Below are 26,261 nucleotides of genomic sequence, written 5' to 3' on the forward strand. Positions count from 1 at the left end.
TCGCACATTCGCATTTTTCCCCTGCTTCCCGGGGAATTTACTCCATTGTACGCTGATCATTCTGCCCCCCCCCCCCCCGCATAGCAACAGACGGGTCGCTAGCCTGGAGGCTGAGAACATGTCTGTACAGCATCAGCAGTGCTCTGTTGCACTAATCCCTGCTGGGTGACAGATTCCCTGGAGATTTCCCTGCCCCCGTTTCCCCAGCAATGTTATGTTGCCCCTCTCCCTCTAAGTTCCAGCGTGGCTGTGTGACGCCTACACGGTCTCCGAGAAGACCGCGATGCGTCATTTGTGTCACAAGCGCACATTCCATTGCAATACAAAAATTACATTTTAAATCAACTTTCTTTCCCCCTGTCTCAAACAAACGGCTAGAATCATTAAGGAAGCTTTTCATGCCAAGGTAATTAGATATCCCTTAGCAGAAGTTCCTCCAAGCACCAAGCTGTGTCAAGGGCCCCCATAAATCACAGGCCCTCACACTTTGAAGCTGAACTGTCTAAGAAAGGACTTCTTAAATTGGTTTTGTCATCTTCGAACTCTGTATAGCTGGGGAGGGTGAACTGTAATCTATAAAATAATCCATAAACTTCTATATTTGTCATATTTCCTGTGTTGCAAAGCTGCCAGGTCCTTCACATTCGCAGAGTGTGTTGGACTTTACGTGGCAGAAGTCCTGAGGGATTTTCAAGAACTTGGATTTCCCAGAACTAGTGCTACAAAGGTTTGAAGTAAAAATAAAAAAAATAAAAAACTGTTACGAGTCATCCATGGTCCTCATGTTTAGTATCAGAAGATTCGTCAATTTATGCTGAGGATGAATATCAATCTTATGTTTCCATCGGACCTATGGGTGCTGGAAAATTGGCAGAACCAGGATTCTGACAGATTTTGTGTGTCTGGGGCAGGAACGGCCCCTATTCAAGTTATATTGGGCTGGACTTGGACGTCTCATAACCACCTCTCAACTACAGTGATGATTAAAACACAATGAAACACTGAGCCCAGCGTCCTGTACCTTTAATCTGACGTTGAAATACCATCAGTCGATGGCCAGCTGGACACTGGCAAATCACCAACTTGGATTACCTGTTATAATTACAGTATATCTGCATGGACTTTCAATTGCTGCCTGAACTACCAAATGGTATTTTGAACAGTATTATAAGACATTCTATTTCCTTTCATCTCAACCCATTTCTATTATTATTATTATTATTTAGTATTTATATAGCGCCAACATATTATGCAGCGCTGTACAGTGTATATATATATCTTGTCACTAACTGTCCCTCAAAGGAGCTCACAATATAATCCCTACCATTGCCATATATCTATATTATGTAGTGTAAGTACTGTAGTCTAGGGCCAATTTTAAGGGGAGCCAATTAACTTATCTGTATGTTTTTGGAATGTGGGAGGAAACCGGAGTGCCCGGAGGAAACCCATGCAGACACGGAGAGAACATACAAACTCTTTGCAGATAGTGCCCTGGCTGGGATTCGAACCAGGGACCCAGTGCTGCAAGGCGAGAGCACCAACTACTACGCCACCGTGCTGCCCAATCTTTTCTGACTGACAGGTATATTAACCTGTTGGTTGTAAAGTATATTTGTGTATACAGTTTTAGAATAAAGCTAACAATTGAATCGTTCAGTCTTGCGCCTGTTCTGGTAATCTATTTGTTACTACCAAGAATCTGCCCTCAGAAGTGACATCCTTCTTCTTCTTAATAAATTGTCTATTTGCTAGTTAGGTTTGCAATTAACATTTTCTTCCTTCTAGGAATAGCTAGCGGGCTAGGAATAGCTACATACAATTGAGATTGATCATGCATGGGCACCATCAACCAATCTTAACCAATCTCTAGTGCATGAGACCTGCAGGGCAACTGTGGCCTAGTAATACGGGATTGGTGGGTGGTTGTCACATGCTGTGCAGGGGATTGCACTCCGGATTCATGTTATAACATAGATTAAATGGGGTTCAGTTTTAAACTTACAAAGCAACCAGATGCTGATTCCAAGGCACTGCCAATAACATCATCAAGTATGAAACTTTATTACTAAACCTGCAATACAATCACAGTGTTGGAAGACAGAGAGCAGTCCATCATACCTGTGCAGGGGGGATTTTGCCCTCCTGCAGGAGGGACTGGCCAGAAGCCGCTGTCTTGTTGTAGGTTTCCTGGTGGGAGTCTATATTCTGCCTGAGATCTTGGTGAGCTTTCAGCTTTTCACTACTTGCCAAGACACCTCGTATGGTCTCCTCTGCGTTCATCTCACGCATTATCTCTGCTGCCCAGGAGAAGTAGTCCCGTACCTAGAGGGTGACAAATAATAACACTGAGTAGGAGTACAAAGCAATCTACAACCAGGGATATTTCATTGCTCAGTGTTACACAGCCCTGTGATCAGAACCCGATCTCCTTGAGCGACATCGGGGTGCACAGTGGGTGTAAGCTGTGTAACTGATGAGGCGCTGTGTGGCTATGCGGGAAGAGGGGGAGGGGAGATAGAGGGGGCCTGCGTGAAGTAACGTGGTGGGTGGGGGAGAGCCGTGAACAATAGAAACGGCGCCACAAGGGGGGTGAGTACATCTGCCAGGTGAATTGCTTGCACATCGCTGTACACACACCTGATTGAACACTATTTTGACAGTTAGCAAACCACCGTTTAGGGAATGCTTTTGAAAACAAAGGAAACCCTGAGAGGAGATGAACTAGTCCTAAAACTGTTGGTTCTGTCAGATTTTAACTGATTACTTTAAACTGACAGGTTTTGGACCAGTCCATCTCCTCATGGGGGATTCTAAGGGTTTTCTTTGTTTTGAAAAGCATTTCCTGGACAGCAATTGCTAAGTCAAACTGCCAAAATAGTGTACAAGTGAGTAGAGATGCTCTTGAAAACAAAGAAAACCCTGATGGAATAGTCCAAAACCTGTTGGCTCTGTCAGATTCCTTACTTTTTTCTGAACTGCTTACTCTTTTTGCTTTAGTGGCCCTTTAAAGCTGAATTATCACAAATATGGTCTGTTTTAAGAGAACAAAATTACACTCAACATAATATAAGAGAGCTCTATATATGCATTGTAAACTTGCAGAAAGAGTAGTTCCTAGTTCGGGAGAAAAGCGCTTTACAAATGTTTGGTTGTTGCGGTGAACACACTTGTGTTCATGTGGTTTTAAGCACATATCAACCTGTCCCTGTGCTACTGGTAATCATCTAGATCAGGGGTCCCCAAACTTTTTCGGTCAAGGGCCGGGTCAACATACTTCAGATTGCTGGGGGGCCGGAGTACACATGAAATGTAGAAAACATTACATTGAGCTTAGGTAGTGTAAACTATTACCTGTGCAGCCCTTATGTCTCCCATTTAACCAAATCCAATAGTATGCCCCCCAACATAGAATGTGCAGATAGTATGTCCTGCAACACAAAGGAGAACTCCTCCGGAGGAGCCATTCCTGTGGCGCCTGAAGAACATCTTTGCTACAGACAGTGAAGCACGAACACAGTGAATCCAGCACAGAAGACTTGGGTGCAGCCGTGCCACCATAGGCCGTAAGACAGAAGACGGAGCTGAAGTTACTTTTAAAACACAATAATTCAGCTTCCAGCAATTGCAGGAAGCCAAATTATTTAATTCCCCACCATCCTGGGCAGCCTGGAGGGGGAATAGTAATTAATATGGCCGGGAACTTGTGCAGCAGCAGGATTAGCCATATACCGGCTGTATCCTGCGCCAAAGTCTCCTGTGCCCAGGGGCGCCTCTAGCCATGTTGTCACTCCAGGCGAGAAAATCTGTGGCGCTCCCCCCCACCACCACCTCCATGGCGCTCTTCCATGAAAATAATCGTAATGCGGCAGCGTTTCACCAGGAAATAATCATAATGCGGCAGCATTTCATCAGAAAATTTGCAATGCGGGCAGTGTTTCACCAGAAAATACACGTAATGTAAGGCTGCAGAAGTGAGCTTAGGGGCTGTGGGCCAGTGAACTGATGCGGCGTCTATTTGATGCCGCAAGCCTGTTCACCACCTGGGGACACAACATCTGGCGGGGGTGACCGCGGTCCCCCCTGCACAGCACTCATGCCCACCTGGTCGGCCTGGCACCCTCTATAATAGGTCAGAAGGAGGCACAAAGGGGGACAGAAGGAGTCACAAGGGGACAGAGGTGACACATGGGGACTGAAGAGGCACATGGAGACCGAAGGAGGCACAAAGGGATACAGAAGGAGGCACAGGAGGACAGAAGGAGGCAGAGTGGGACTAAAGGAGGAACAGGGGGGCAGAGGTAGCACAAATAAAGGCAAAGGGGACAGAATGAGGCACAAAGGGCACAGAAGGAGGCAGAGATGGCACAAAGGAGGAAAGAAGGATGCACAAGGCACAGAGGTGTCAGCTGCCTGCAACTTACGCTAAGTAGATTCAGCAGAAGCAAGTAATAGAACAGCCACAGGGGTATGGCTTAATCTTGGGTGGGGCTTAATTTGTGGGCGGGGGCTTAATTCTGCAACATGGCGCCTCCCAAGGACCAATGGCACTCCAGGCAATGGCCTGTACTGCCTATGCCTAGAGGCGCCCCTGCCTGTGCCGATACCTCTCATACGCGTGAAGCACACCCAGATGACAACCTGCAGTCCCATTAGACCCATGTGGATGGGTTGTGCCAGCACTCCTATTCTATATGTGGGTCGCAGATATTTAAAGATGCATCTATAAGTAATAGATTTTGAGAGTGGTGGGCCGGTGAAAAAGCCTCAGGGGGCCGCATTCGGCCCACGGGCCTTAGTTTGAGGAGCACTGAACTAGTTGTTTAAAAACCGTACTAGCTTGTGTTATTTAATTAAAGGGTTAAACGGGAGACAGCTGTCTAATGTTCATATAAGGAGGATCGGTCACACAGCTCGCTTCCAGATTATATTTATCTATGATTCACAGCCAGCTAGCGTCCCCCTCCAGTCTACACGTGATCCTCATACTGAAACCCTTCCAAGTGCAATGCTAGACAATACTAACACAGAACTGACACCTGACAAGCAGGCCTCTTAGATTTAGGAAAGGAACACACTAACCTTGGCCTAACGCATGGACTAAGCAGCACCTACTGAACCAAGGATGCTGAAAAAAATATTCAATTCAAAATGTGCGACGAACATTCATTACTGGTGCATCAAAGTTTTTACAGATAAAAATAAGCTTTCCACTTCATTTTACAGAGAGCAATTAATTTCCAAACACAACTTTAGGCACAAACTGCACTTATTTTCTAAACAACAGCACAAAGCAGGAGGTTTTGTTATTTTTCCCACCTGCAATAACAGAGACAGGTAGTAGTTTAACAGGACGCTCTGCGTCAGTTATAGCTGAGGGACTGGGTGATTCTGTTCTCAGAATCAAAGTGTGCAGATGGAAATAACGTAAGGCATTAATCGTAGCAAATTATAGCACTGCATTGAAGGGATTGCTTAAAGTTCACCTAATGTAGGGGGTATTATTACCCTGATTATATACAAGTTCTCAGAAACCTCCAAGCTCTGTATGGGGTCCAGGTTCTACTCAATCCTGCGGTTGCCCAATTCGTAGCTACAACTGGAATCACCCTCCTGTATCGGGTTCCTACATGTCTGAGCACAGAGGATATGCCCAGGTGAGTCATGGACATGCGCAGTTTGGATAGAATCGGAACTGTGCATGCCCGAGATGCTCCAGGCAACGGCTACTATAGCTATGTAGGAGGGCTGAATACCCAATCTGTATGTGGAAAGAGAGTGTATGGGTCCTGGAGATCCAATCAGAATTTCGAACATGGCCCACAGCAGCACCCTTTTTTAACCTTTTTTCCTTTATTCAGTGAGGGACATTGAGCTGAAGTTGCTATGAGTGTGTCAATTCCATGACATCTCTTGATGCCAAAGCTGAAGACCTTTAGCCGCAAGTATGAGGGAACAGAATGGGTATACATAGTTAACTGAACTAGGGGAGGGGCTAGTGAAAACAGATATTTGGCAAATGGTCTTTAAAAAAGGACTAATGAGGAAGAAAGATGGACAGTAACTTGGTTCCAAATCAGGGACTGTCCCTCTAAAGCACAGGTGTCGAACTCCAGGCCTGGAGGGCCAGATCCATTCCAGTGTTTAGGATGGACAGAGAAAGAGAGGAATGTGTTCTACTTGATGGACCACACCTTTCCTGATTCAGGCCCATCAATTAATTTGAGCTGTGTCAAAAATGTGTGAGGACCTCGGCCCTCATAGGACCGGTTTGACAACCCTTTAGAGTCTAAAGGAAGGGCAATTAGGAGCTATCCAAATCCAATATATTAGAGAGATGCACTAAAATGACCTTCTGAACATTAACTTACAATCCAGAAAAAATCTCCTTGAAACCACAGCAGAGACAACCAGCAGAAGGGTGAGAAAGGTTAAAAAACTGGCGTCTTCCATTGCCTCGTACCAAACATTGACCACATTAGCAGCTATGGCAGATTTTGCTTCACCACTACATCTCCTGATGATTGAAGTTATAAACTTACAGCAGCCAAGAAAAGATAGAGTTTGCCAGCTTGCTCCAGGTCACTTCTTCTTTTCTCCACCTTGATCTTCATCAGCTCCCATCTTTCCACCACCTCCTGCTGCTTCTCCTGTAGCCACTTCCTCTGGTCTGCAGAACACCTGGGGAGAACCTCATCTGCCGCATCAATGATCTCTTGCAGCTGAAAGGGATCACAACATATCATCAGATCACCCAGCATATCATCATCACCTTCCTGAGAGTATGACCACAAACAACCTGGAACACTACATTTTCGATCTTACTCAGAGGTACACACCTAGCCGCTCACTCCGCTCTTCCAATGAACTTCGCCTAACCGCCCCCCGCATCACCCAGTCCCATGCACGCCTCCAGGACTTCTCAAGAGCTGCTCCAACACTATGGAACTCCCTACCTCCACCCATTAGGGCAGCCCCCTCCTTCAACATCTTCAAGAAAGCCCTCAAAACTCACCTTTTTACTCTGGCCTACCACCCCTCACAAGTGCTCTAAACCTACAGCTGAACTCTGGTCCCCTACCATTCGTGTCCTTACCTCTCCCTCTAGATTGTAAGCCTTTGGGCAGGGTCCTCCTCCTCTTGTGTCCTACCTGATCTTGCACCTCCATTACTGTGAACCCATGCTATGCATCTGAGTGAACCTAACTTGCCTAATCTCCATGCTCCATCCAGTGAATGACTAAGCATTACCTGGTACTCATACTGTGCTGTGTGATCTGGTTTTCTTGTATTCCTGTATTGTCATATTGCTGTATGTCACCCCTAAATATTGTCTGTAACCTAAATTAATGTTCAGCGCTGCGTAATATGTTGGCGCTTTATAAATACAATAAATAAATAAATAATAACACTATCACAAATGATCTAAATTTGTATTTTATTTAACACATTCAAACATATTTGTATTATTATTGGTTTAAGCCAATTGTGTACACCAATATAATGGCAAAGCATGAGATTCGTCTATTTAAAGGGAACCTGAGGTGAGAGAAATATGGAGGCTGACAAGTTTATTTCCTTTTAAATAATGCACATTGCCTGGCAGCCCTGCTGATCCTCTGCCTCTGATATTTTAAGACACAGACCCAAAACAAGCATGCAGATTAGGTGTCTATGACAAATCTGACAAGATTAGCTGCATGCTTGTTTCAGGTGTGTGATTTAGACACTACTGAGCAGAAAGATCAGCAGGGCTGCCAGGCAACTGGTATTGTTGAAAAGAAAATAAATATGGCAGCCTCCATAGGTCTCAAACCTTGGGTTCCTTTTAAAGGAAACCTAGAATAAGATGAACAAACAGTAAGTTGGTTAATTCTGACTTCTTTCTAAAAGTGCTACTTGCCTGGCTGTTGTGCTGATTCACTACCCTTCAAATCAGGGTGTAAGTAAAAATATATATGCTTGTCGATCAGCTCCCTCTGCTGCTAGGAAGATTGCATTGCAGACGTCAATAACAGGAGAGGTGTTACAGGTCCTCTTAAAAATGAAGAATATGTAAATGGTTTTCAAGTCCTGGCTGCCAACGCAGGTACTAAGGAAGACTTAAAGGTTTTGGCCAACTTGTTTCCTGATCGATTGATTCTCACCTTGCTGCTCTATAAACCACTAGATGTTGGTTAGTTTTATGGATCAAAAGCATCATTGGGAGTGGCAATACTTGTTTGTCAATTGAGGCAGGAATAGAGTGACTACTGCATAGCTTTGTACTTGTTCAGTCAGTACAGAGCTGACATTACTGTAATTCAGCTGATTTTGAATTAGATATCTGTTGAGATCATATCAAGACTGAGTTGTCCTAGATGATGTACCAAACACTACTACCTGATTAATTTACAGTTGGGGAGCAATCGGTGTTGTTCCAACTGAGCTGCTGTCAGCTTGTGCATGGTTAAATTTAAAGGGAAACTGAAGCAAGAAGTATATGGAGGCAGCCATATTTATTTCCTTTTAAATAGAATACCAGTTGCCTGGCAGCCCTGCAGATCTCTCTGGCTGCAGTAGTGTCTGAATAACATCAGAAACAAACATGTAGCTAATCTTGTCAGACATTGGCCTCAATTCACTAAGATCATGCTGGAGATAATAAGGCAAGAGAAAACTTACCTCCACACAGTGAGAGAGTTATCTTATCTCTTCATTCCTTAAGTTACCTCCTCTGTAGTTAATTTACCTCCTCTGTAGTTATTTTCACATGCAGTTAATAAACAGCCTGTCTTTAACTCTGGAGTTATTTTAAGGATTGAAGAGTTAACATAAAGACAGAAGAGTTAACTTTAGGTTTGCCTGAGGTAAAAGGTTTCCTGAATACGACATGCCTTATCACCATGGTGATAATTCTAGAAACCTTATTAAAGACTTAGGCCTCAATTCAGTAAGCTTATCTCCTGTCTTTAATAACTCTTCTAGAGTTGTTACCATGGTGATAAGGCATGTAGTATTCAGGAAACATTTTACCTCAGGCAAGCCTAAAGTTAACTCTTCTGTCTTTAAATTAACTCTCCAATCCTTAAAATAACTCCAGAGTTAAAGACAGACTGTTAATTAATTGCGTGTGAAAATAACTACAGAGGAGGTAACTTAACTACAGGAGAGGTAACTTAAGGAATGAAGAGGTAAGATAACTCTCTCACGTGTGGAGGCAAGTTTTCTCTTGCCTTATTATCTCCAGCATGATCTTAGTGAATTGAGGCCATAGTGAATTGAGGCCAATGGCCTCAATTCACTAAGATCATGCTGGAGATAATAAGGCAAGAGAAAACTTACCTCCACACAGTAAGAGAGTTATCTTATCTCTTCATTCCTTACGTTACCTCTTCTGTAGTAAATTTACCTCCTCTGTAGTTAAGTTACCTCCTCTCTAGTTATTTTCACACGCAGTTAATGAACAGCCTGTCTTTAACTGTGGAGTTATTTTAAGGGTTGAAGAGTTAACTTAAATACAGAAGAGTTAACTTTAGGTTTGCCTGAGGTAAAATGTTTCCTAAATACTACGGCCTCAATTCACTAAGATCATGCTGGAGATAATAAGGCAAGAGAAAACTTACCTCCACTAGTAAGAGAGTTATCTTATCTCTTCATTCCTTACGTTACCTCTTCTGAAGTTAATTTACCTCCTCTGTAGTTAAGTTACCTCCTTTGTAGTTAAGTAAGGATTGAAGAGTTAACTTAAAGACAGAAGAGTTAACTTTAGGTTTGCCTGAGGTAAAATGTTTCCTGAATACTACATGCCTTATCACCATGGTAACAACTCTAGAAGAGTTATTAAAGCCAGGAGATAAGCTTAGTGAATTGAGGCCAATGTCAGGAGCACTTGATCTGCTGCGTGATTGTTCAGGGTCTATGGCTAAAAGTATTACAGGCAGAGGATCAGCAGAGCTGCCAGGCAACTGGTTTTGTTCAAAAGGAAATACATTTGTCAGTCTTCATATACTCCTCGCTGCGGGTTCCCTTTGATATTGATTGTTGGCCTGAGGTCTCTGTTCTAGGCGTAGGGAAGGGTGATGAAAGATCTTGTAGCCACGTTCCAGGTGCTTGGCATGCTAAGTGACCTATTTGTGCTACCAGAACGTGAGAATAGGTGCCTTGGATGCATAGTCCATTACCACAATGTCTGACATGTCATACTCCATTACCACAACAGGCAGGGAGAGCCACACAAGGCTTGGGCTCCTTATTCTGGATACTCAAACTTTTAATTTATCCTTAACATGCTGAACTGGCACATGACATGATGAGATAAACATGTGTATGTGCAAACAAACATAGAACTAGACTGCATTCCTTTTTTTTTTTCCATACTGTAAGGGTTAATTGTTCAGGTATGCAACTAATGGTTTCTCTTCAGTCGGAGCACAGCTCAACGCTCAGTGATAACTAATTACACGTCATAAACCTCTTGCCTGGTAGAGAACAACTTTTGAGTGCAGAGAAGGGATAAAGAAAAAAAAGGACAGTAGTTCAAAGATTGTGGCTCTGGAACACTTATGACTGTGTCATTCAGCTGAAACAATGATAACATGAAGGGCTCAGACACACTAGAAGCACTTTTCTGAGCACTTTTTGTCCCTCAGAGCATTCTGAGAGCTTTTTTAAAAACGCTCCCATTGACTTACATTAAAATCACAGTAAAATGACAATTTTAAGGTAATTCAATAGGAGTGTTTTTTAAAAAGCTCTCAGAAAGCTCTGAGGGGGCAAAAAGTGCTCAGAAAAACGCTTATAGTGTGTCTGAGCACTCAACCTATTTTTTTTTTTTTTAAGCTTTTTAACACTTGCCATGCACCTTCTGTCATCTCCTCTGTCACTTCAGTCCTCAAGTACCCCCAACAGTGCATGTTTTATAGAAAACCACAAACTTTCACAGGTGGATTTCTACAAAATATCAACTGTTGGGGGTACTTGATGACCGAGTTGAAAAACTTTGCTTTAGACCACCACCTGACCATTATCGGATGGGGTGTCTTTATTATTTTTGACTGGGTGATGCATAACTAACCTTCTCTACACTTACACATCAGTACTGTCCAGCATTATAGCACTACAGCAATGCAATTGGCACTTGTTTGGGAATTATTTTTATTGTTTATTGAGTCTGCATATATGAATTGATTATTGCACATTATTTATTCATAATAGTCACCTTTTGTATTCATTTTCTTGCATTAGCACTTTTGGTTATATACACTGCAGCCAGGCAGGAACGGATCCAGACCAAGTTGCGCCTGGGGCAAGGTCAGATTTTGGCGCCTAAACTGCCATTCCCCATCCAAATTTTGCCGCCTGTTTAAGAATTCAACAAACTGCGCCTGGGGCTAGATACCCGCTTGCACAGCCCCCCCCCCAATCCGTCCCTGCACCCAGGTTCATATATACTGTGCTCTTCGTATTCAGCGTGACAGATATATAATTTAAGCTATCTTACCACCCGCACAGGCACAATATAAAGTATTTGACAAAGTTTGCATGCAGTATGGTCTGCCAAGAGGTACAAGTTTTCAGATGTTTTTAATTGGTTTATCATGTTTTATTAGAACTGAATAAAACTTATTTTTCCCCCATTAATCTGAATAGTGCTGAATATTAGGGCACCTTTTTTTTTTTCTTTGTTTTTGTTGTTGTTTTTAATAACAGTATGCTTTGGTTATGTATTTTATCATGGCATGTTACAATTCTATTGCCACATTTTGTGAATAATCCACAATCCTACATGTTCTGCAAAACCAAACCAAGACTTACGATATGCAGATGCCTAGAACGACCAATCAGATTTCAGTTTAAAGTAATCACATCTCAGAATCCTGATTGGTTACCAAGGGTTGCTATATTTTCCTATTACTATTGCTCTTTGCAATACGTTACTGAAAAATGATTTCAAAGCCAACTGAAAGACGCAGACAAACATCCAATAAACTGTGAATTTGAAGCCACACACTGGATCTCTTCATTTTAGGGCCCTCAATGTGTATGATAGCTGCAGATAAATGCTCAATATATTGACAATGTTTAAAGGTGGCAAACCTGATCTTATACCACGTTTCAGTAGTTTGTGACCTTCAGGAACCAAAATTAGATTGCAGTGTTTATGGGCCATTTACAGCGCTTGTTTGGCCTCCACCAGGTCCTTATAAATAGTATTTGCTCTTTCTGCACAGGCAGAGCAGAGAAGCAGCCATGGAAACTTCTGTTACCAGAAATAGTAGTAAGAGATTTTGAGAAGTGTCAGAGCATTCTAGGCTTGTTTTAGGTTTGATAGCTCACAAAATGGCTCATACGGAAAGGATATCACTCTTTGATGGATAATTAATAGAAACAGCAGAAATAGAAATCATAGTTTGTGGTGTGTGTACAGGGGCAGCACAGTGGTGTAGTGCTTAGCGGTTCGAGTTTGTATGTTCTACTCGTGTCTGCGTGGGTTTCCTCCGGGCACTCTGCTTTCCTCCCACATCCCAGAAACATGCAGATAAGTTAATTGGCTTCCCCCTAAATTAAATCTAGACTATGACACATACATAACATGATACATACATAGACTTATGACTATAGTAGGGATTAGATTGTGAGCCCCTCTGAAGGACAGTTAAGTGGCAGAACAATATACTCTAAAGTGCTGCGGAAGATGTAGGCGCTATAAAAATACTAAATAATAATAATATTTACTCTATTTTAACCTGTCAGGCGCCAATTTATCTACTGTAGCATAGAAACGCAATTTCTTTTCTTAGGCTATTTTCTTGCTACTAAGTAGGCAGAACGCACATGTATAAAACTGCATGCATTTAGCTGCAAAAGCATGAAACATACACCAACGCACATATGCTGAAATAGTCACTGAGCTTCTGACTATTCTGAATGTTTTTCGCGTTTATTCGCATTTCCATTTTTGTGTTTCGTCTGCATTGCTGATTCTATTGTTGTTTGCTGCAATTACAAAATCTAACAAAAAAATTGCACGTGGAAACTGCAAACAAAAATAAAATTGCAGTGACACAAAAGCAACAAAACTTTGGCGATATTGGAGTGTGTGATATTCTAATAGGCTCAAGCTACAGTACAAAGGCCTGTAGCAATAAGGTGGTAGGCAGTGTAGAACTGTTAGAAGTACTGTAGTGTTGGAAGGCACGATAGATAGAAGCAGACTTCTGCTATCAATCCCTGTATAGCTCAAAGTCATGTGACCACTACGAGAACTTGTGTAGAATTGACCTACATTTATTACATTATCTACTCTCACTATGGCATTGTTATAGGAGGCCTTTTCTTCTTCCGTCACAAAAAAACTAATGTAGGTAGGGGAAAAAAATGCCAATTTTTACACAGTATTTTTTAAATCTGGCCATACAGTTATAGATTTCCACCCAATTCTCCAAAACCATTGATTCCTTTCTGAAAAGCATGGATTCAGAAGGAACTGATTCCTACCATACACTACACAGCAATTACCAATAGATTCCAGCAGGGAGATCAATGCAGTGCAAAGCTATAGGCCATCAAATTGCCAATGCTCTCGCCCAGCCCCAGATTGTTTTACATTTTGCCATCCTGTCCGATCGATACTGATATTGGATACTGAAATGGATAACGATCGATCTGAGATTTTGGCAAATTGATTTCCAGCAGATAAATCGAAGCTGCCAGGAATCGAATAAAGAGAATCAATGAGTGTATGGCCACCTTAAAAATAATGCACTGATCTGGAAGCAATTATAATTTTGTAAAAAACAAAATTTCACATCTTCCAATTCATTCTCTCCAGTTTTGGATGGCATTTTTTTTTATCGATTAAAAGGTAGTTGAGGGAAGTTTTTACTTTTTCTGATTCAAAGAAAGCTATCTCGGATTTCCAATACTTGTAAGTAGAAAAACACATTTCTATTGAATGTTATGTCAGAGTTTTATCCCACCTTATTCTACTTTTTCTTTCGCTGACAATTGTTTGAATGTGCTCTTCACCACCAAAGTGTACATGATAACTAGAACCTTCTGTACAGTACAGGTAGTCCCCGATTAACGAATGAGATAAGGACTGTAGGTGCATTTTTAACCTGAATTTGTTCAGAACTCTAGTAAAACAGGTATAACAGTGGCGCCAACAAGGATAAAATAATTAATATGCACTTAAAAGGGGGGAAGTTAGTGGACTCACCTCCCTCAGGTAAACAATGACTGGACAATAAGACGTTACTATAATAACAGTAACATTTATTGAAACGTCTCCAAGTATGCAACGCGTTTTACGGGTCACTATCCCGCTTCATCAGGCAATCAATTTTGGAGAACACAGTAATAGGTCACTATCTGGGCCAAGCGCCTCTTGTTCAGAACTGTCATCTCTGTCCCCTGCACCTCCTCTGTGCCATTTCTGTCCCCTGCACATCCTCTGTGCCATCTGTTTCCTGCACCTCCTCTGTGCCTCCAGTGTCCCCCTCTGCGCCATCTCTGTCCCCTGCACCTCCTCTGTGCCATTTCTGTCCCCTGCACTTCCTCTGTGCCATCTGTTTCCTGCACCTCCTCTGTGCCTCCAGTGTCCCCCTCTGCGCCATCTCTGTCCCCTGTACCTCCTCTATGCCCCCCTGTTCCTCTAGTGTCCCATTCTGTGTCACCTCAGTGTCCCCCTCTCTCCCCCCCCCCCCCCCACCCCACCCCACTGTGTTACCTCTCGGTGTACCACAGCAAATTGTTATTTTACTGGTTTAAAAAAACATTTTTGATTTATTTATTTTTAGACGATTTTTTTTTTTAAAACTATAAGGTCTTTTTGAAAAAATGTTTTCACTTGTTCCCATATAATCAAATTTTACATTTTCAGGCCATTTGTATTAGCAGGCCTTTCATAAGTCAGAGCATGGGCTTGAGTGGTGTTTAGGTATTTGGAAAATCAATAAGTACAGAGAGCAGCTGAGCCATCAAGGAGCTGTGCTGAGTATGGTAGCGTCTCCATAAATACCATAGAGATCATCACCTGACTTAACAGACAGTGACATCTTGTGGTTGCTTTACTATACTGCAGTTTCAGTAATGTTGCTAAATCCAACAACACCTGTGCCCCAAATGTACTGTTGTACCTGGCTGAATATCACTGTTTCTCCTCTTTTCCAATGTAATGTTTAAGTGTGCATATGGCCAAGGGGATACATTAATATATTGCTATGAGACCTCATACAGAATGATGGTTAATGAAATGCAAATAAATCAGTTGATGCAGGATTATGAACATTTACCCGGCTTGAAAATGGACCAATGGAATCCCACCTTAGTTTAATTTAAGCACCATAAATTTGCATAATGAAATTGCATACTCCTGCAGCAACTCATGAGCCTTTTTCAGTGAAAGAAGTTACACTTTAAGTGACCTAATCATTAAGGAAAATATTAAAAAAACTAAACTGGCTTTGGATGGATACAGGCCATTGGCATGGATTTCTGCATGCCTGGAGTATTAAGCCCCTTGTCCCAACGCTGCCACTAATTGTGTCATAGGAAAATACATTTCAGCCTAAGAGATGAACAGGGTGGCACTATTTATTCTTATAGACATAGCAGTGACTGACCAGGGGTCGCCAAGTAAAATAAAGTAACTTCATTTCCTGGCGGATGCCTCATTCCGGCATCACTCTAATGCAAGATGTCATTTTTAGGAGCGTTGGCAATCGCAGGCTGACTCTTCTGGACTAGATTCAGTCCCCAGCAAGGCTCAGCCAAGGAACATACTGTTAGTTTAACCAACAACGCCAGCAGAATAAAACTCAAAATCACAGCCTGCAATCCCAATAGTGTGGATCAAATACACAGAGGTCAACTCCACAGGCGTTTTATGGTTTTTAATAATTTTATGATGCTTTAAATATTTAAATTGACAGAAAAACATGATTTTTTGGTTTTATATTTTTTTTATTTATGTTATTTGTTCAAATGTCTTTCCCTCTTTAGATCATATTATTAAAGAGGAACTCTGGGTAATTCATTAGGGTTTCTTCGTAAGTCATCATGCGTGGTGCTCAAATGTGCTTCTGGTGGGATTTGCGGGAAGTTTGGCCAAACGGCACAAAAAGTTCTGGCTTTCTGGAAGACCTAAAATCTGAAAACCACTGAGGTCCATGGGAAATTCTGGTGGTTTGTTTGGACATCTGGAGGGAAGTTACAGAAGCCAAATGCTACAAAATGGCACAGCAAGCCAGCCACGTCCGGGGAACATACCGTTATTAAAAAAAAATGTGGTGATGGGGAGAAGACATTTTAAACAGTTTGGATGGCAACATGGGAAAGCCAAAAACGTTCAATCTAAATTTTTGCTTCCTCTACATGTTTCTACATGCCTTTGTTTGAACACAGCTTCAGCAACAACTTCTACATTTTTGTTTTCAAAATGTTGAATCAAAAAATATTTTCTCTAGTACGTTTCCCCGAAAATAAGACACTGTCTTATATTAATTTTTGCTTCAAAAGATGTGCTAGGGCTTGCTAGAATGTCTTATTTTGTAGGGAAACACTGGCAGTTTTCCTATACAAAATGTATATACTGCATGCCATGCTGCAACACAAGCAGCATGTACAGAGCTTGTGGTTTGCAGATATTGGCTCTCACTTACAAGAAATTGATTCTGCTGATCATGTGGGTAAGTATCTATTTCTTGCAGGCAGAGAACTCTGTCAGGCTCCCCAGAGCTATGATAGGATAAGCTGTGTGTCCTGGGAAGAGGTGAAGTGCTGCTGATGCTTATCACTTTACCACAGATCAGCAGAGCTGGCTCCAACAACAACACAAATTGCCTAACACATATAGACTGTAGAACTCACATTATACTGCTGCTCTCCAGTATCCAGGCTATATACTGAGCGTGACTTGGCTGGTGTCATGTGGGCTGCTCTTAGGGCTTACATTCGGGGGATGTCTTATATTTCATGCATGCTAGGAATTCCTGCTAGGGCTTATTCTCAGGGGATGTCATACTTTAAGGCAAACATGGTAGTAAAGTCTTTATTGTGGTGATCGCGGGAGCTATTGTTACACCCCTGGCTAGCGGTGCTCCAATTGATATTTGAGTGGTGCAAGAAGTCAAAATATTGGTATTCCCACAACTAGGGGTGTAACAACAAATCATGGGGCCCCCCAGCAAAACTTTGATAGGGCCCCTTAATATTCACAACTGTTCCCTTGCCTCACCTTGGTGACTCTTAGAGCCTGAAGGCCTCCCTGCAAGGGTCAAAAAAGAAGTGTGGCTATCAGGAAGGTCACACCAATATTATGCGTTGCCACTTTAACACCTGATCGGGAATAAGAGGAAGGGTAGGTTAGCAGTTGAGGCCCTCCTGCCATCACAAGGGCTGCTCCCATGTAGTTATGCCCCTATCCCTAACCAATTTTCAACCAGAAAAATGCTGATCGTTTTTAATAATTAGATAAATAGCACCTAGTGTACAGCTTTAGTACAAATGAGTATACTGATTGGTTACTCTAGGCACATGCTCCACTTTTGCTCCAGTTTCCTTTACACCTGTCTCGATAAGTCAGCCCCAAAGCCTCTCTCAGACACATTTTCTATCTCGGCTTACAATCCAAGGCACAAGATGCGGAGCAATAAACCAACACCGCCCATTGGCATGAAGAAATTCAAAACTGGCATCTTCAGCAATTTCATAGCTTTATAGTTACTCAATCAGCACATCTACTGTTCGCACAGCCAACTCCTCTCTCCATTATTTAGCATGTTAAGTGCAATTATCACATGATCTATGCCCCTCGCTGAAATGTCAGCAGGCTGGTCTGACCCCCAGAGACAGCTGTAGCCCGTCAGCCAATGCAAGCATAGCAGAGCTGTGCATGAGGGGCCTGGGCTGGTATGAGAACCACGTATGTTCCTCAGACATGCACGGTAATGAATCGCTTACCTGCTGCTCATTCCCAGACAACTCATGTTCCAGGGCCTTGTGTTTACGCAGCTGGGACTGCACTCCGCTGAGGTCCTTGGCAATGTCATCAGAAATGCTTTTGGATTTTTCCTGCCAGGCAATTAAAGGGAAAGAAACGTACACATACTGTAATTACATATTCATTGATCACTCAGTACAGATTTCAGATGACACAATCATTTTCCTTCTCCTTTAGTGTTTATAAACCTCGGCACTATGCATTACCTATGCTGTTCATTAATATAAAAGGTGATTCGCTTCTAGGGACTGGAAAAAACAAAACAATGTTGCACTTATATAAGAATCATGTATGTGAAGAGGCAAGTGTGCATGATAGGAATAGGTGGCCTAAAGGCAATGCATCTGTTTCTTCGCATTTTTGCTTGGCAGTTCTAACAGTGAATTTGGGTCAAGCTAAGGACAACCTGGGCCTGATTTACTAAAGGCCCAAAACACACTTCAAATGGTCATCAAATACAACGATCCCACTTCAGTCTATTCGTCCAGATACACTGTGCTGCTGCCACTGCCTGAGGCGAGCGTGCTCCCGCTGCCTGCCGTTACCCCCCGCCTCCCCCCAATCAGTGAATGGGAATATAATTCCCATTCACCGATCTAAGTCCCCCGCAGAAAAAACGATGGTCTCTTATCAGAGACCGCAGAATTTCTGCAAAAAAAGTTTCCCGTCCTCTTTGTAGTTCCTGGAAGCATGATCGTACGCTTCCAGGACTTTGACTGAGGCCATCTTGTGGCCAAATAGTAAACTACTCCCACATACCTTTTTTTATTAAAGTATTACATTATTTTACATTTAAAATTATCGGTTTCCCTCCCACACCAAAAATTGCGCAAATACATTTTTTTTTATAAAAAAAAAATAAAAATTACAATAAAAAAAAAAACAACATAGTTACCTAAGGGTCTGAACTTTTTAAATATACATGTCAAGAGAGTATCTTATTATATTTTTTTAATTATAAGCTTGTAAATGGTGATGGTCGCAAATTGAAAAAATGCACCTTTATTTCTAAATAAAATATCGGCGCCATAAATTGTGATAGGGACATAATTTAAACGGTGTAATAACCGGGACAAATGGGCAAATAAAATACATGAGTTTTAATTGCGGTAGCATGTATTAATTTTAAACTATAGTGGCCAAAAACTGAGAAATGTTTCCATTTTTCTTAATCTTCCTTTTAAAATGGATTTAGAAAAAAATATTCTTAGCAAAATGCACTACCCAAAGAAAGCCTAATTAGTGGCAGAAAAAACAAGATATAGATCAATTAATCATGATAAGTAGCAATAAAGTTATTGGCGAATGAATAGGAGGTGAACGTTGCTCGGATGCATACGATTTTCGACACTGTAGGCTGAAGTGGTTAAAGGACAACTGAAGTGAGAGGAATACCGAGGCTGTCATTGCCATATTTATTTACATTTAAAGTGTACCTGAAGGGAAGAAAAGTGCCCCCACAGCAAGACTTGCCTCAGGAGGGGGAAGCCTCTGGATCCTAAAGAGTCTTCCCCCTTCCTCTGCAGCAGAGGGGTTCCAGCTAGAGATGAGCCGAAATTTTCGAAATTTCGAACTGCTTTTATTACGAATGCGAAATTTAACATTACGACCCAAATTCGTAATTTCGTAATTAATTTTCAAATCGTAATTTACAATTTCGTAATCGAAATTTCACTCCCGTAATGACGAATTTCGTGTCTCCAACCGAAATTTTACTCTTTTAGGTTTGTAAGGGTTTCTATCCCTCTACATGCCTAAAATGAATAACCAACCAATCCTCCTCCTCCTCCTCCTCCTCCTCCTCCTCCTCCTCCTCCTCCTCCTCCTCCTCCTCCTCCTCCTCTCTCTCTCTCTCTCTCTCTCTCTCTCTCTCTCTCTCTCTCTCTCTCTCTCTCTCTCTCTCCAGAGATTTGTAGTATTTCAAAACCATACTCACATTCATGACATGTCCAGGGATCAAACCCAGGCCAACCACATGGAAGACAGCTATGCTCACCACCATACCACCAAACACACACTAAATAGACTGCTAACCTAAATCTTACTTGTAGACAGTCATATGAGACACATGCTGGGTGCAGGGCTTTGTGATTGGACCATGGACCATGCGATAGAGTGAGGTGCAAAAATGAAATCATGCCTAGCAGAGGATGGTTTCACAATGCTAAATGCTAGGCTGGCTGTGGTGCAATTGGTTAGTGCGTCTGGCTGGTAACAGCAAGGTTACAGGTTCGATTCCATCCAGGCATGTCTTTTCCTTTTGCGTTCAACAGTTGTCCAAACAGAGCCAACAGAGCCCCAGATAGCCATGTAGAGTTAGGTCACAGCTAGCCTGGCTGTGGTGCAATCGGTTAGTGTGTCTGGCTGGTAACAGCAAGGTTACAGGTTCGATTCCATCCAGGCATGTCTTTTCCTTTTGAGTTCAACAGTTGTCCAAACACCGAGCACAAAGTTTTGCATGCGTAAAGTTTTACGCACGCAAAATACCCCATGGGGTTCAATGGCGCAGCGCGCGCACGCAAAAGGAAAAGACATGCCTGGATGGAATCAAACCTGTAACCTTGCTGTTACCAGCCAGACACACTAACCAATTGCACCACAGCCAGGCTAGCTGTGACCTAACTCTACATGGCTATCTGGGGCTCTGTTGGCTCTGTTTGGACAACTGTTGAACGCAAAAGGAAAAGACATGCCTGGATGGAATCGAACCTGTAACCTTGCTGTTACCAGCCAGACACACTAACCAATTGCACCACAGCCAGCCTAGCTGTGACCTAACTCTACATGGCTATCTGGGGCTCTGTTGGCTCTGTTTGGACAACTGTTGAACGCAAAAGGAAAAGACATGCCTGGATGGAATTGAACCTGTAACCTTGCTGTTACCAGCCAGACACACTAACCAATTGCACCACAGCCAGCCTAGCATTTAGCACTGTGAAACCATCCTCTGCTAGGCATGATTTCATTTTTGCACCTCACTCTATCGCATGGTCCAATCACAAAGCCCTGCACCCAGCATGTGTCTCATATGACTGTCTACAAGTAAGATTTAGGTTAGCAGTCTATTTAGTGTGTGTTTGGTGGTATGGTGGTGAGCATAGCTGTCTTCCATGTGGTTGGCCTGGGTTTGATCCCTGGACATGTCATGAATGTGAGTATGGTTTTGAAATACTACAAATCTCTGGAGAGAGAGAGAGAGAGAGAGAGAGAGAGAGAGAGAGAGAGAGAGAGAGAGAGAGAGAGAGAGGAGGAGGAGGAGGAGGAGGAGGAGGAGGAGGAGGAGGATTGGTTGGTTATTCATTTTAGGCATGTAGAGGGATAGAAACCTTTGCAAACTTTAAAATACTAAATTTCGTTATCGTAATTACGAAAATTTACGAAATTTCGATTACTGCTAAAATCGTAATTGTAGTAATTTCGCGAAATTTCGGAAATTCGTAATTAGGTCATTACGCTCATCCCTAGTTCCAGCACTGGCTCCTATGAAAGTCTGCTTTAAGGCCTTGTTCACATTATAAATCACCAGCGCAATCGCACGCGCTGAGCAATTTATGCTGTGATGAGCTTTTTCCTGTGATTTGCACTTAGAAAAGTGCTTTTGCTCAGCCATGTTTTTTTTTTCACTTCCGGGCGTCAGTCAGAAAGTGAACTCTTGAACCAGGAAATGAATAAATACAATGTATTTATTCATGGAAGCGCTCTGAAAATCGCTAAACAAAGAACTTTTTGAAACGCTTTGCGAGTTCCCTATACCTTCCATTGAGCCAAAGCGAACAAAAAATGGTACATGTAGCACATTGCGATTTTAGTAAAATCGAAACGCGCATATATGAACACTGTCATAGGGAATAATTGCACAAGCGGTTTTGGGGCGATTTCTAAAATTGACAGTTAAAAAAATCTTGCAAACGCTCATAGTGTAAGCGAGCCCTTAGTGAGCCTCAAGCAGGCACAGTATCAGCTTCCCCTCGGGTGCCGGCAGAAATAGCCGATCCCAATATGGCTCTACTGTGTAAGGACAGCGGGAGGGAGAGGGTGGGCGGGGAGGAATCCGGCCCCCTAGTGACAGGCCGGCATCATAGCAGCCACAGATCGAATCCGGCCTGAGGGCTGTAGTTTGCCCAGGCCTGGACTAACCAGTACAAGGCTGTCCAACTCACAACTCAATTAATTTGAGCTGTGACAAAAATGTGAGACGATCTCGGCCCTTGAGGACTGAAGTTGGACAGCACTGAACTTTTCTAGCTGGAAATGGACTTTGATAACAACTTTTTTTTATAGGGTCTTCAAGATTTAAACTAATGCTAGGTACATACGATGCAATTTTCTAACAGATTATCTGTCAGATTGATTATTTCCAACATGTCCGCTCTGCTTACCAATCAATTTTTTTAGATCGATTTTCCGTTCACTTCTATGAAAAATCGTTTGAAAAATCGTTTGAAAAATTAAACGCAAATCAGATCGGACATGTTGTAAATAATCAATCTGACAATAAATCTAGGTGGTGTAGAGAAAGCAGCGGGTTGGCACTACTGTTGTGAGAGCAGGTATCATGCGGTTATCATCAACTTATCCCATTTCCAGCATAGCGTGCTCTGGTGTATAGATGTATACAAGGTGGCAGAGGAGGCAAACAGACAGATACCGGCACTGCTATGAGCTGTGTTTATTGAAAAATGTTGGTAGCATACAAAAAAACGTATAAAAAATACAGGTTGCTGTGGCTACAATTGAAATACAATGCGTATAGCGTGGGATACCTTATGGTGCGGTGGGTGCTGGGTGAGGTCAAGCCTGACGGCCGTTTCGCGCACGTCTGCGCATCTACGGAGGCTGCAAGGCGGGGGGAGACGGACTGCCGGTATTTGTAACCAAACGCGCACAGCGGTGACGTACCGCTTGTTCGCTCCACCCCTAAACTTCCTTCTCAAATCCACAGGCGGCTGGAGCGCATTGCGCACCAGCAACGTCTGACGTGGTGGCGACGTGGATACACTGAGCCCATTGATCAGTATAGCGTGCATTACGCTTGGTCGCACGTCTCTAACGCAAGTTGGGCCAATCTGGCGCCATCTTGTGTTACAAAATGAGAAAGCACCTCCAATGTGGCTTCAGGGTAAGAATAGTAGGAAAAAAGGTTAAAAGCCTGAAAACGTGACAAGAAAAGATGAGGATGAAAGTGACATGGTAGAAATGTATAGTGCCCTTATTCCAACATTACAAGGTGCTGTCTCAGCAGCAGCACTATAACCCAGGGGGTGTTTGTGCCTTAGTGAACATTAGTGATCACTAATAATACCTAAATTTAACAACAAAGTTAGTTAAAATCAATACCAGGATTGGCTGTCCTAGATGGATGAATCCCCGAAGGGATCAAACAAAAGGTCAGACCAATCCCTTGGAGGGCCAAGGAGAGGTGTGGGAAACTGAAAATGAACAGTCAATACGCCAGCATATGGATAGATTAGAACACAGGGGGGGTAAATCTGAGGAAATATCAGCAACTCCAATTAGTATTTTGAGACAAGAGAGAATCGTACACTCTAGGGGTCTAAGAAACATGACAAATCGGTGTAATCATTTAGACCCAAGGGGCCCATTGCATTGGTCCGAAGAATTAATAGGGCCTCTTCACGTTTCAGTCTTTTTTCTCGATCGCCCCCTCTGGTGAGCGGTGGGACTTGTATTAAGCCTGCAAAAGTGAGTGCATTAGGGTCGCCCCTGTGGTTGTCTCTCACATGCTTAACCACCCTAGGTGATCCCTTGCCGGAGCCTATGGAATTATAGTGCTCCCGGAATCTTTCTCCCAGAGTCCTGGTAGTCTCTCCAATGTAAAATCTGCCACAGGGGCACCACAGGGCATAAACCACAAATCTGGTCTTGCATGTAACAAATGTCCGCACACGCCGCCGAATTGGTCCTACTTGTACATCTGTACCTGTTACCATTTGCTTACATGACTTACATCGACCACATCTGTGGTTGCCCTGTGGTTGGCCCCTGCGCAACCAGCCACTTCCATCAGGGGAGCTGAACTCGCTTCTACTAATGAGGGATCCAATGGTTGGAGATCTTTTAAACGAAAGCAGAGGTCCCTCCTCTATCAGTGGTCTGAGGCTAACATCTTTTGTTAAGATGTCCCAGTGGTTGGTTACGGATTCCCTTATGACATCTGACATGGCAGTGTGCTCAAAAATAAAGGGGGTTATTCTCTTCTTTTGTTTTGTTTTGGTCGTCCTTCTTTGAAGAAGGGTTTTCCTATCTTGGGAAAGGGCCTTCTTAAAGGCTCTCTGGATTAACTCCTTCTCGTAGCCTCTGGCTATTAACCTAGACCCTAGTTCCTCAGACTGGCAACGGAATTCCACGTCGCTGGCGTTATTTCTGCGTAGTCTGAGGAACTGGCTATAGGGTAACGCCTTGGTCACATGTTCAGGATGGAAACTTGATCTGTGTAACAAGGAATTGGACGCGGTGGGCTTCCTATAGCCCCTTGGTATTAGCCTGTCGTTCTCCACCTCCAATTCCAGATCCAAGAACGCCACCTTCTCATAGCTAGTGGTGGCTGTGAAGGTCATGTTGCATTCATTTTGATTAATGTAACCCAGGAAGTCAAGGAATGATTCACAAGTCCCGGACCAGAATACAAGGACGTCGTCCACGTACCTGGACCACATCCTAAGTTGTTGCCTGAACGGGTTACACGTGGAGTGAATATGCAGCTCCTCCCACCACGCCAAAAATAAGTTGGCATAGGTGCAGGAGACTGCTGTGCCCATGGCGGTGCCAGAAACCTGCCAGTACCACTTTTTGTCGAACAGGAAGGCGTTATGTGTCAAGACGAACATAAGACACTCACAAATATATGCCTTCCATGTCTCATTTCTATCAGTTCTGTTCAAAAAGAGTCTTACAGCCTGCACCCCCAAATCATGGGGTATGCGGCTGTACAAACTTTCGACGTCTATCGTCGCCATTAGGTCACCTCTATGCCAAGTGAGGTCCTCAAGGCCTCTTAAAACGTCGACCGTGTCGGAAAGGTGGGAGGGGATCTCCTCCATAAGTGGCCTGAGGACGTGGTCCAGGTACCTGGACAGTCTCTCCGTCGTCGACCCAATGCCGGAGACAATGGGCCGACCCGGAGGACTAGTCCGGGACTTGTGAACCTTCGGGATATGGTACCAGACTGGCTTCGTTGGACAAGTGGGTAAAAGCCCATTGGCTAGCGTGGAGGTAAGTATCCCTTGTTCCACTCCTTTCTTCAGAAGGGACCTTAGGGAATTTTGGTAGCGGACAGTGGGATCTTTGGTTAGGGGCTGATAGACACTCCTGTCCTGCAACTGCCTGAGGGCTTCATTTTTGTACTGCTCTGCAGTCATTATCACAATTGTCCCTCCTTTATCCGCCCTTTTAATTAGTAAATCAGGTCTTGAGCGCAGCCACTTCAAGGCTCGAGTTTCCTTTTCAGATATGTTCTTAATAGCCTTTGGATACATTTCCGCCTTAAGGTCTCTCTCTACCATTTTCTGAAAAACGTCCAGACAAGATCCAGGTTGAACATGGAACGGAGTTACGGACTTGCATGGTCTGAAAGTGGAGGCATCGCCAAAGATCCACCGCACCATAAGGTATCCCACGCTATACGCATTGTATTTCAATTGTAGCCACAGCAACCTGTATTTTTTATACGTTTTTTTGTATGCTACCAACATTTTTCAATAAACACAGCTCATAGCAGTGCCGGTATCTGTCTGTTTGCCTCCTCTGCCACCTGACAATAAATCTGTCAGAAAATTGCATTGTGTGTACCTAGCATTAGATGCTGCAGATCCTGAAACAGTGGCAACAAGACATGTCATTACCTCAGTCTGAGATAGGGCTTCTTTCAGATCCCAGAAACATTTATGGACAGCTTCTGCATCTCTCAGACGTCTTCCTCTTTCTTTAGTAAGCTGCTGAAGTTCCTCCCATGAGGTTCTGAAAACAAAAATAATCACTTACTAATGTATTGTATTTGTAGCCAGACAGAATAACTATTTACAGAAGACATCTTTGTAGACATTAGTCCTGATCCAATTCACTTTTTCACCAGGTTTTCTCCTAGGTGATATTTTCGCGTACGTTAAAAAGGGGCGCTGGGAAAAAAGGGCGCTTGGTTTTAAACGATAAGCATGGATAACGTTTAAAAATGAATTGTACTGTATTTCGTTTAAAATTAATGTTTTATAAAGTTATAAATCATTAAATAATATGCATGAAATCGGCAATTGTAAAA

General features: G+C 42.9%; 1 protein-coding gene across 2 annotated transcripts in view; it reads right to left on the reverse strand.

Moving 5' to 3' along the window:
* Nucleotides 1-26,261, reverse strand: part of SPTBN5 (spectrin beta, non-erythrocytic 5) — a 379,061-nt gene that overhangs the window by 220,130 nt on the left and 132,670 nt on the right. For both annotated transcript variants that reach the window (XM_068254311.1, XM_068254312.1), the window contains 4 exons: nt 25,849-25,963; nt 17,947-18,057; nt 6,543-6,722; nt 2,122-2,325 (listed from right to left, as the gene is read on the reverse strand). In XM_068254311.1, the coding sequence (XP_068110412.1) occupies nt 2,122-2,325; nt 6,543-6,722; nt 17,947-18,057; nt 25,849-25,963 (610 nt within the window). The remainder of the gene's footprint in view (nt 1-2,121; nt 2,326-6,542; nt 6,723-17,946; nt 18,058-25,848; nt 25,964-26,261) is intronic.

Source organism: Hyperolius riggenbachi, chromosome 9 (assembly GCF_040937935.1).
Source record: "Hyperolius riggenbachi isolate aHypRig1 chromosome 9, aHypRig1.pri, whole genome shotgun sequence".
Taxonomy (NCBI): domain Eukaryota; kingdom Metazoa; phylum Chordata; class Amphibia; order Anura; family Hyperoliidae; genus Hyperolius; species Hyperolius riggenbachi.